General features: G+C 39.9%; 1 protein-coding gene across 2 annotated transcripts; it reads right to left on the minus strand.

Moving 5' to 3' along the window:
* Positions 1–862: 862 nt before the first annotated feature.
* On the minus strand, positions 863–3,345 carry LOC129767447 (lysine--tRNA ligase). 2 transcript variants are annotated; one of them, XM_055768354.1, is made up of 4 exons: positions 3,170–3,312; positions 2,823–3,106; positions 2,324–2,747; positions 863–2,264 (listed from the first exon to the last, which is right to left on the minus strand). In XM_055768354.1, the coding sequence occupies exons 2-4, from the start codon at positions 2,951–2,953 to the stop codon at positions 960–962; spliced, it is 1,860 nt and encodes a 619-aa protein (XP_055624329.1). In that variant the 5' UTR covers positions 2,954–3,106; positions 3,170–3,312; the 3' UTR covers positions 863–959. The 2 variants fall into 2 exon arrangements, with proteins under 2 accessions (XP_055624329.1, XP_055624340.1); XM_055768365.1 differs by lacking the exon at positions 2,823–3,106 and having other exon boundaries at positions 3,170–3,345.
* Positions 3,346–12,454: the final 9,109 nt, after the last annotated feature.

Consider the following 12,454-nt stretch of genomic DNA (forward strand, 5'->3'; position numbering starts at 1 on the left):
GATCAGTTCCTCCTGCTAGCATGCATTTAGTCTTAGACGCATCTATCCCAAGTCCAATCAGTCCTGCTTCATGATTCAGTCGGGTATGCAAGTCGGCTACCGTCGCATGTGTTCTTCCGATGTCGTCGGCGAAGCAGATAAACTGACTAGACTTGTTCAAAATCGTACCCCGCATGTTGGAGCTCACTTTCCGCATAACACCTTCCAGCGCCACGTTGAAGAGCAGACAGGGGAGTCCATCGCCTTGTCGGAGTACCCTGTGAGTCTCGAATGATTCTGACAGCTCAGAAGCATGTTCAGAAACATTCGGCATTCGTCGCAAAACCATTCGTTCCGAAGTGCACAGCTTTTTCTAGAGTCCCCGCTGGCACGAAGTCGCCCCTGAAATGGTGAACAGACGCTCGGATAGGCCCCTTTCCTGTCAGCATACGACCAAGATCTCACCGGGGTTGGTTACCCGATCTTCACTATAGTTACTTGTACCTCAGCCGACACCACGGGAAGATAGGGATAGGAGTTACTGGACAGGAAACTAAGGACCACGAATGGGGTATTTTTTATGTCTGCAGGTACGCGATGTACCGATGGTACGCTTAGTCCTGTCATTTACCAAGTTTCAATATGCCTTTAAGTTTATTTGGCGGTGAAAAACGAAATGTACACGGACCATCGGACCACGGACCACGGAACAGATATCGACGAAAGCACCCGAATGTTTTTTGATTCATGTTGACAGAGAAACTGCTAGATGAAGAAAAAAAACATTTCCAACTGAATGCGAAGGTTGATGGTTTCATAGTCCCTTGGTGATTTTCATTTGAATATGACTTTGTGAGTTTCTCTATAAATAAATACATTCCAATAAAATAAATAATGCGAGCATATCGTAATTTTTTTTTAATTCATGAAGAAACTTTCAGAAACGCAGCTCAGATTTTCGTTCTTACAGATTCAGCCATCTACTTTCCGCTGCTTGTTGGTGCTGCATCGTCGGCAGGAGGCGCTGCGCCTTCCGGCGAAATATGCTTATTTTGATCGTCTGGCTTCATAGCCGGGAAGAGCAAAACTTCCTTGATGTTATTATTGTCTGTCAGGAACATAGTTAACCGATCAAGACCCAAACCCCAGCCCCCAGTTGGTGGCAAGCCATACTCAAGGGCAGTACAGAAATTCTCGTCGACTAGCTGAGCCTCGTCATCTCCAGCGGCCTTATCGGCAGCCTGCTGCTCGAATCGCTCCCGCTGCACGGCGGGGTCATTCAACTCGGTGTACGCATTGCAGATCTCTTTCTTCATAACGAAAAGCTCGAACCTTTCGGTCAGACCTTCGGCACTTCGATGATACTTTGCCAAAGGAGACATGATCTGTGGGTGATCGCAGATGAACGTTGGATTGATGCAATTCTCTTCCAGAAACTCGCCGACCAGCTTGTCCAGCAAACGGGCCGTCGTTCGTGGTGGTGGACATTCGACCTCGTGTTTAGTACATAAATCACTCAGAAATTTATTCGCTTCCGGAGTGTTGAGATTAGTCGCGCTGGGGAACTGAACTTTGAGAATTTCTTCCAGCGAACTGATCATCGAAACTCGCTTAAACGGAGGAGTGAAATCGATCTCAAACTCAGTACCATCCGGCCCCTCAGGATGATACTTAATCTTGTAGCTTCCATGTATGCTCTTTACCATCCCGGAAACCATTTTCTCAGTTATCTCCATAATGTCATTGTAGTCAGCATAAGCCATGTAAAATTCGCACGTGGTGAATTCCGGGTTGTGCGTCAAATCGATTCCTTCATTGCGAAACTGGCGACCAATTTCGTACACTCGATCCAATCCACCCACGGTCAACATCTTCAAATACAACTCTGGTGCAATTCTCAAGAACAGATTCATGTTCAGGTCATTGTGATGCGTTACAAAAGGCTTAGCGGTTGCTCCTCCCGCAATCATATTCATCATTGGGGTTTCCACCTCGAGGAAACCCATACCGTCCAGAAACTGTCTCACGTAACTGATGATCTTAGCCCGGGTGCAGAAAATGTTACGAACGTTGTTGTTCAAGATCAAATCCAGATATCGCTGTCGGAAGCGTGTTTCCTTGTCCTTCAATCCATAATGTAGATTCGGTAACATGTGTAGGCACGGAGAGAGCAATTTCAGCTTTTTGGGAACCACAGAAAGTTCGCCTTTCTTGGTTTTCCCCGGGTACCCTTGAATGCCTACAATATCGCCTCTGCGCAGGCGAGCAGTGTCCACGGCGAATGCCTGCAATGCATAAATTATAATCAAAACAAATAATCACAACATTAGTCAATTACACTCACCGATTCGTGTTCATAAAGCTTGGCGTTGGCCATCACCTGCAGTTTCACGCCCTCACCTCGCAAGTCATAGAATATAAGCTTTCCACCCGACTCCCGAATGGCGTGTATTCTTCCCGCAACCGAGAGCGAATCCTCTTCCACCATTTCGCCATCCTTCAGCCCGCTGTACTTCTCGATGAAAGCTTCCAGAGAGCAGCTGACGTGAAATTTATGCGGATACGGATGGGTTTCGCCGGACTGTTTTAGCTTGGCCACCGCAGAGCTACGCAATTTGTAGTACTCATTGGGTGAGATTTCCTCCTCGTTCACTTTTTGCTCGGGTTTAGCCTTAGCAGTTCCCTCTGCGACAGCTGCAGAAGCTTGTTTTCCTTTCTCATCCTTCTCTTTCGCTTTCTGTTCCGCCTTCAGACGACGTTTGAGTTCACTGAAACATGAATGATGCGTGAAAATTTTCGATTAAATACAATGCGTTTCATTGGAAGTAATGCAAAAAACGCACGCTTTTTGTCGAGTGGATTTCAGCCGTATTATCTCATTTGAGTTAAAAATTGTTGCTGCCATCCATGGTTTTTCTGTGCAGCCCTTACTTCGAATACTAATCGAGCGAATAACATTTCTCAAGTGTAACATTTCATTGAACCTAATTTCTATTGGTTTGTATTTAATAAGAAACACGTGCACTGGGTTTCTTTTTTGGCTCGACCTGTTTCGTCAGACTATTGCATTCTCCTTGCTTTCTTCGCTACATTCGGCAAATATTCTCATCGCCAACACCACATTCAGCTATACGTGGAAAGATAAAAATCTTTCTTGGCTACCCGTTGCACTTGACCAAAACGGACTTACTTTTTCGAAAGCTTTCCTTCGGGTGCTTCGGACATTTTCCTTGGGAAATACTTCAGGAAACTACGATATATACCACGAAATAAATACTAAAATTTGTGACTTAAAATCCAATCACGCAAATCACTCGCGAAACGCGGTCTGCTCTTGCCGCACCAACACCAACAAGGTGCAATGAGTTATATAGGAGGTGGAGCAGTAGGCAGAGTACATTTGTATCCGCGTTGACGGCATTGAGCTTCGTATTACGAAATGGGGGAGAAGGCATGACAATATGGGTTTGCAAAAGACATAAACGTGCTTTTAAAATAAAAATTATGAATGAAAATTATTTTTACCAAACCAAATTAGTACTCTAGGTAAACTAAATTATTTTTTTTATTTAAATCGTTTATTTTTACAGGCTCAGTTACATAGGTTTAAAGGAGCCGAACTCCTTACTGTATTGTTACTAGTATATATACATTTTTCCTTAATTCTAATGTTAATAATATAGGAAACCGATTACTCGCGGTCAACTCGAGTTTAGAAGGGTGACATATTTTCTTCAGGAAAAGGAGGGGATATGAGGATATGTTGACATTGATCACACTCACACTCTCAATCACACTCTCAATCACACTCAATTCTTAAACCTATCTTATATCTAATATGTATTTACATTTCATCTTATTCTTAAGAAGGGATCCGATCTCTCACAAAGGAAAAGGAAAAGGAAAAACTAAGGGTATAAGGACAATCACACACTGTAGCGGGATAACCTATTACCATTATCCTTTCCCACTTGTCATAAAATCCCAACGATCCTATTCCCACAAATTCATTCCCACGCCATAAATTATCGTCATACATGTTTGTAGGCCAAATGCATTTTTATGTCACAAGCTCACAGCTGCATACGATAATATTAAATAACAACCACTCACCCTTGCAGCGTAACATTATGCAGAACTAACCCACTTCAACCAAGTGTGAAATGACAACACACAGAAACAACCACTACCCTGTTGTTCTCCGTATTGACCCGTTCGAACCAATCGAACGCGCTCACATATTTCCTTGCTGGCTCCTCCTCCTCTAGAATAGAAGCTACCTTGTGTAGAGTTTTAGTTTAAGCATTATAAAAGTACATGTCGAATGCAAGCAAGAGGTCTTTTACATTTCCAACCAATCAAGTTAACAAGTGTCGAATGCACGCGAGGACGGAACTAAGAATATAGTGATATTTATATTAGTGGAATGTGCCTGAGTTCTTTCATTCCGAAAATATATCACAAGTGCCCCAAAGTGATAGAAATTGTATACTACTTCGGGTTGAACCTCCACATGGCGACCGAGACTTTAGCCTGAATCTTCGGCTATGAGTGAAACCAAACAATTTTTTTTGTTTTGACGAAACAGTGAACGTTCAAAAATGGGCTTTTTCTCGGCAGACGAGATAGTGTCGAGCGCCCCAGTGTCGAGTTCACCGCAAACGATTGCTTTATGCATCCTTGCTGGTGCTGCGTTAGGTTACGGTGTTGTGCGGTTAATGCACACGTTTTATAAGAATCACTCGGAGAGAGTAGCCTCCCGAGCAGTGAGAGCGGCACAGCTCAACCAGGTATAAAGGGCAGAAGTGAACTATTTTTTTTTTTCTCCAAAATTTGAACAAAGTGAACTAATCAACGAAGACGTGCCAACTAGACCAAAGTGAACTAATAAACGGAACTGTGCTAACCACCCATGTGAACGAACCAATAGAAACTCATTACACGAACTAGTGACCATTGGAAAAACTAAACATGTGGAACGAGAACATCAAGGACATCTTGGCCCAGGCGGAGGCCCAAGCGGAACACATCGCATTAGTGGGAAAAATCGGATGGCGGCAATATAGGAAGCAACACCCGAAGCAGCCGAAAAGAGGTTTCAATATCAAAATTGAAGACATCCATGGAGCAACCATCTATGTCACACCTTTCACAAAGCTCAGCCTTACTGATACTGTAGTAGGATACCGCCGACAGAGATGGTAAGTCAATTATAAGATGTAAAATATGAAAAAAAAAAAATTTTTGAAGTAAAAATTGTTAATGAAAAAAAAAAAAACACAAAATGTTCATGTAAAATATGTGCTAAGCTGTAAGACTACTTGTTGTAGACATCAACAAAAACAGAAATAAAAAACATTTCGCCTTTAATTTAATGGCAAGTTTAATAGAAAACAAAATACAGAAATTACAAGTAATTGCAAAATCACTGCGATCCGAGCAAACTAAAAAGTTAAGAAAAGCTACATTGAGAACCAAGCTCGCAGAAGCTGAAAAATTAGCTGAAGATATTAAAACAATAGTAGACCCTCTCGTACACAATAAAGAGGCTGAAGAGTTGTTATTGCTTGCCGAAAATGCTAATCTAATATATCAAGATATTAGAAATAAAATAAACATTATCATTAAACAAAAATCTTTCAAAGAAGTAGCTCTTGCGATATTGTTCGTTGTTGGAATACAAAAACCGAAAATGTCCAAATTCGATTACAAAGAGGCAGCCGCAATGGTGCCAATCTACGACGGCTCACCTGATGGACTCGATATGTTCATCAGTGCAGCCACACTACTAAATGAGATCTCCCCCAGCGCAAATAAAGCGTTGGTATATCAATTCCTACTGACCAGACTCGACAAAAAGGCCCGAAGAGCAATTAATAATAGCGTGGATATACCTTCACTGCTAACAAATTTAAAAACTACATGTATATCAAAGACTAGCGCCGACAGCATATTAGCGAAGTTGAAGTCTATAAAAAAACAGTCAGCAGACGAATTATGTAAGGAAGTTGAAGAGTTGACCGAACAACTCATCGACTTACACATCAAGGAAGAGACACCACCGCAACGAGCAGCAAAACTCGCTTGCCAAGCAGGAATCGATGCCCTCATCGAAGGCATTGATAACCCTGAATTAAAAACTATATTACGTGCGGGAGCCTTCACCAGCATAGCTGACGCAGTGGAGAAGGTCAATAAATATAAATCGCTGACAACCAAATCAGCAAATGTGCTTATTTACAATCGCGGGCAGCGACAACCGCCCTACCCGCATCCTAACCGTTTCAACCAGAACAATCGTGGTAGAAATTTTAATAACTATAGAGGAAGAGGTGGTAGATTCAATAATCAACCTCAACAAAACCAAAATTTTAACCAAAATCGCCAATATCATCAACAGAATTTCCCTAACCAAAACAGAAACTTTAGGGGCAATGGCAGCCAAAACTATTACAACAGACCGCAACATTTCATTAGAATTGCGGAAAACTCCGAAAACCCGGCTGCGAACCTCCGCGCGTTGTCGGACGAAGAACAGGAGGAAAACCGAAATCAACATCAAATATTTTCAACCTAAATATTACTTGTTCAATGTTTATTATAGTTAAATTAAGCATGTGCGAACAACCATGCGTTCTTATTCTTGATACAGGGGCAGATATATCAATCCTAAAGGAAAATTTGATCAAACGTACCCAGAAAATTAACAAAAATAATACATGCATAATAAACGGCGTGACCGAAGGCAAACTTGAAACAATAGGTAGTACCAACACTAGTCTACTTATAGAAAATAATAAAATTCCACACCAATTCCATTTGGTGAATAAACAATTCCCAATTACAGCTGACGGCATTCTAGGAAAAGACTTTTTAACAAAATATGAATGTAATCTGTGTTTGAAGACATGGTTACTATCCTTTTTCTTCAATGAGACTAATCTAGAAGTACCGATCCATGACACATGGGACGATCATCTAGTCATCCCCCCCAGATGCCAGATTATCAAAGAAATAAAAATTCCACATATAAAAGAAGACACTGTCATAATTTCTCAAGAAATCAAACCTGGAGTATTTTGCGCAAATTCCATAGTTAACTCTAAAACACAATTCGTTAAAATCATTAATACCAATACGTCTGAAATACTTCTACCCAAAAATTTCAAGCCACTAACCCAACCGTTAACACATTTTACAATCAACCACAACACAACTAACAACCCTAATCGTATACCAAAATTAACTGAAGAATTAAATCTAACTAACACTCCCCGTGAAGCCCAACACAAACTGATAAATCTCTGCAGAAACTATAACGAAATATTCGCTTTAAAAGATGACTTCTTAACTACCAACAACTTTTATAAACAAAACATCCAACTCAACGACAAAAACCCCGTCTACATAAAAAATTATCGAACTCCAGAGGCCCAAATAACAGAAATAAATAAACAAATATCAAATATGTTAGAAAATAGAATCATCCAACCATCAACCTCTCCATATAATTCCCCTATACTTTTAGTGCCAAAAAAATCTAATACACAAGATAAAAAGTGGCGATTAGTGGTAGACTTTCGCCAGCTCAACAAAAAAATTACACCAGATAAATTTCCCCTTCCAAGAATAGATGAAATACTCGATCATTTAGGAAGAGCCAAATACTTTACTACTCTAGACCTAATGTCAGGTTTCCACCAAATAGAACTTGACGAAAATTCCAAAAAACTAACAGCATTCTCTACTTCAAACGGTCATTTCGAATTCAATAGACTACCTTTCGGATTAAATATTTCCCCAAACAGCTTCCAAAGAATGATGACAATTGCACTCAGCGGCTTACCACCAGAGTGTGCTTTCCTTTACATTGACGACATTATAGTAGTCGGATGCTCCATAAATCATCATTTAAGTAATTTGGAAAAAGTTTTTAAACAACTCCAAAAATATAATTTGAAACTTAACCCCGCAAAATGCTCATTCTTTAGACCAGATGTCACATACCTAGGTCATAATATATCCGCATCTGGCATCCAACCAGATAAATCAAAATTTTCAGTCATATTAAATTACCCTACACCAAACACATCGGATGAAGTCCGTCGATTCGTTGCTTTTTGCAACTATTATAGAAGATTTATTAAAAATTTTGCCCAAATTGCGCATCCCTTAAACAAACTCCTTCGAAAAAATGCAGTCTTCGATTGGAGCTCTGAATGTCAGCAAGCATTCAATTCTTTAAAATCAGCACTGATTTCTCCCACAATTTTACAATTTCCCGATTTTAAAAAAGAATTCACACTAATAACCGATGCATCAAAGACTGCCTGTGGCGCAGTATTGGCCCAAGATTGCGATGGAATCGAATTACCGATCGCTTACGCAAGTAAAGCCTTCACCAAAGGTGAAGCAAATAAATCAACAATTGAACAGGAACTTACTGCCATTCATTGGGCAATAACATTCTTTAGACCATACTTATACGGAAGAAAATTCACGGTAAAAACAGACCACAGACCGCTTGTTTACCTTTTTTCAATGAAGAATCCATCTTCCAAATTAACACGAATGAGACTAGATTTAGAGGAATTTAATTTTGACGTACAATATGTACAAGGAAAACTAAACGTAACTGCCGACGCATTATCACGAATAGCAATTGATTCTGAAACTTTGAAAACAATAAACGTCCTAGCCGTTCAAACGAGAGCAATGACAAGAAAAGAACAAAATATGAATCAGACGGAATACGAACATTTGAATAATAACACTGTACTCGATGTCAATGAGCCTGATCAACTCAAAGTATACGAGGCAGTTGAACCAACCGAATGGGAAAAACTACCCAAACTTCAATGCGGACGCGCACTCGAAGATAATGAAAACGCTAGCGAGAATGAATTTAATAATATGAAATGCGCAATTAAAAATAAAACAGGATTCAAAGAATTAATGTCGACAAATACAAAAATTGCAAGCAACTCGAAAGAGACCTTAGGGAATCTATTACAGAAAGTTGAAAATATGGCCAAAAAATTAAGAATAAGCGCGATAGCTCTAGCGTTATCAAGCGTGATATTCCAATTATGCAGCGTTCAATTCTTCAAGAAGACTTGTAACGACTCGCTAAAAGACTTGCAAATAGTGCTCTACACACCCAAGCGTGTGATAGAAAGCCAAGAAGAAAAATTAAAAATCCTGAAAAATTATCATGATGCACCAATTGGAGGACATATAGGTGCCAATCGATTATATAAAAAGCTCAGTAGACTCTATTCCTGGAGCAAAATGAAATCAGAAATTTATGAATATGTTAGAAATTGTATACAATGCAAACAAAATAAACACAAAACCCCGACCAAGGAAAACTTTATAAAAATACCCACCCCAGAAAAACCTTTTGATTGTGTATCTATTGACACTATCGGACCTTTTAACAAATCTAATTCAGGAAATAGATATGCATTAACTATCCAATGTAACCTCTCCAAATACGTAATAATAAAACCAACCCCAGACAAACAAGCATCCACAATAGCGAGAGCATTTATAGAAAATTGCATTCTCGTATACGGTACTCCGTCAATTGTTCAAACTGATCAAGGAACCGAATACAAGAATGAATTATTTGACAATATTTCAAAATTACTCCAAATTCAACAAAAATTTTCTACCCCCTATCACCCGCAATCAATCGGAAGTTTAGAAAGAAACCATCGTTGTCTTAATGAATACGTGAGACAATTCATCAACCCATCGCAGAGCGACTGGGATGATTGGTTGCCTTACTACGCATTCTGTTACAACACCACTCCGCATACAGATTTTTCATACACACCTTTTGAATTAGTTTTCGGCAGAAACGCAACACTGCCATACAACCTAAAATCACACATTGAACCCGTATACAATATCGAGCAATATCATAAAGAATTACAATTCAAACTCAAAACGGCAACAAAATCAGCAAAAGAAATAATTGACAGAATCAAACAAAAGCGTCGTGAAGATCAGCAGAAAGATACAAACCCAATACAAATACATGAGAATGATTTAGTTATGATGACTAACGAAAACAGAAGAAAACTAGACAAGGTATATCAAGGACCATACAAGGTCATATCAATAAATCACCCAAACGCGACATTATTAGATGAGAAAACCCAAAACACTCATACTGTACATAAAAATAGATTAATTACTTATAATTCCCTCCTCCGTTAGGGGGAAGGGGGTATTAGAAATTTGGTACGTATCAGAGATTAAGTTCATTTTTACTCAATTATTTCCCAATTATAATTATTATTAAAATCATCACTGTTATTATCATCATAATTATCGACAATCATTAAATACAAATATTATACAATAAGCATCACAGAACAAATTAAAACTATTATAAATTAAATACACTATATAATTAAATTTACGAATTTATCACAACCTGTAAATATAGTTAGATAACCATATGTAAGAGGAGAAGCTATAACACCCAATAATAATGAATATAATAATAATAAATGATTCCACCCGGTTACATCATTCTCCCAAAGAGGGATGGTGTAGCGGGATAACCTATTACCATTATCCTTTCCCACTTGTCATAAAATCCCAACGATCCTATTCCCACAAATTCATTCCCACGCCATAAATTATCGTCATACATGTTTGTAGGCCAAATGCATTTTTATGTCACAAGCTCACAGCTGCATACGATAATATTAAATAACAACCACTCACCCTTGCAGCGTAACATTATGCAGAACTAACCCACTTCAACCAAGTGTGAAATGACAACACACAGAAACAACCACTACCCTGTTGTTCTCCGTATTGACCCGTTCGAACCAATCGAACGCGCTCACATATTTCCTTGCTGGCTCCTCCTCCTCTAGAATAGAAGCTACCTTGTGTAGAGTTTTAGTTTAAGCATTATAAAAGTACATGTCGAATGCAAGCAAGAGGTCTTTTACATTTCCAACCAATCAAGTTAACAAGTGTCGAATGCACGCGAGGACGGAACTAAGAATATAGTGATATTTATATTAGTGGAATGTGCCTGAGTTCTTTCATTCCGAAAATATATCACAAGTGCCCCAAAGTGATAGAAATTGTATACTACTTCGGGTTGAACCTCCACAACACGAAGATCGATAGCTTTAAGGAATACATATATTTGGGACATGTAATCAAGGTCTAACCGAGCCAACACGTCTCTCACCGGCACATTGGGCTGCCTTCCTCGGGCCCGAAGGGTGACTACTAAATTCGATCTGGCGACAAGATACAGCTCGCACGACCAAACAACGTGCTCGATGTCGTGATAACCTTGGCCACAAACACAAAGATTGTTGTCGGCAAGATTAATACGAAAGAGTAGCGCATCTAACGAACAGTGATTGGACATGAGTCGGGAGAAGGTGCGAATAAAGTCCCGGCTCAAGTCCAGACTTTTGAACCATGGTTTGAGGCTAACCTTAGGGATAATCGAGTGGAGCCACCGGCCCAATTCATCTTCGTTCCATTTGCGTTGCCAGTTAACTATGGTATTTTTGCGGACTAAAGAATAAAATTCATTGAAGGCGATTTGACGCTGATAAATATCGCCTTCAATTGCACCTACCTTTGCTAATGAGTCAGCCCTCTCATTACCCAGAATTGAGCAATGTGAAGGGACCCAGACAAAGGTAATGACATAACAGCGTCTGGATAAAGCACTCAAAATTTCTCGTATTCTCTCAAGGAAGTACGGCGAGTGCTTTTCCGGCCTCACTGAACGGATAGCTTCGACAGAGCTAAGACTATCCGTTACAATGTAATAGTGTTCAACAGGTCGTGAGGCGACGCTGTCCAGCGCCCAGTGTATCGCTGCCAATTCAGCAATATACACTGAGCAAGGATTCTGAAGACTGTGTGAGGTGCTAAAAAATTCGTTGAACACTCCAAATCCTGTGGACTCATTCATAGAGGACCCATCAGTAAAGTACATATTATCACAATTGATATCCCCATACTTTGCATCGAAGATCGTTGGAACGATCCTCGATCGAAGATAATCTGATGTTCCATGGATATCCTGCTTCATGGACAGATCAAAATGCACAGAGGAATTGATGTAGTCAGGAAAACAAACACGGTTGGGAATATACGAAGAAGGATCAACCTGCATGGAGACGAATTCATGATATGAGCTCATGAATCCAGAATGAAAATTTAGCTCGATCAGCTGCTCAAAATTTCCGATCACCAATGGGTTCATAACCTTACACCGGATGAGGAACCGAAGAGATAATAAATTGAAGCGATCTTTTAGTGGGAGTAGGCCTGCCAAAACCTCGAGACTCATGGTATGCGTTGAGGGCATACATCCCAACGCGATACGGAGACAAAGATACTGAATTCGCTCGAGTTTAATGAGGTGTGTTTTGGCAGCTGATTGAAAACAGAAACTGCCATACTCCATCACTGAGAG

Source organism: Toxorhynchites rutilus, chromosome 1, assembly GCF_029784135.1.
Source record: "Toxorhynchites rutilus septentrionalis strain SRP chromosome 1, ASM2978413v1, whole genome shotgun sequence".
In the NCBI taxonomy this organism is placed as follows: domain Eukaryota; kingdom Metazoa; phylum Arthropoda; class Insecta; order Diptera; family Culicidae; genus Toxorhynchites; species Toxorhynchites rutilus.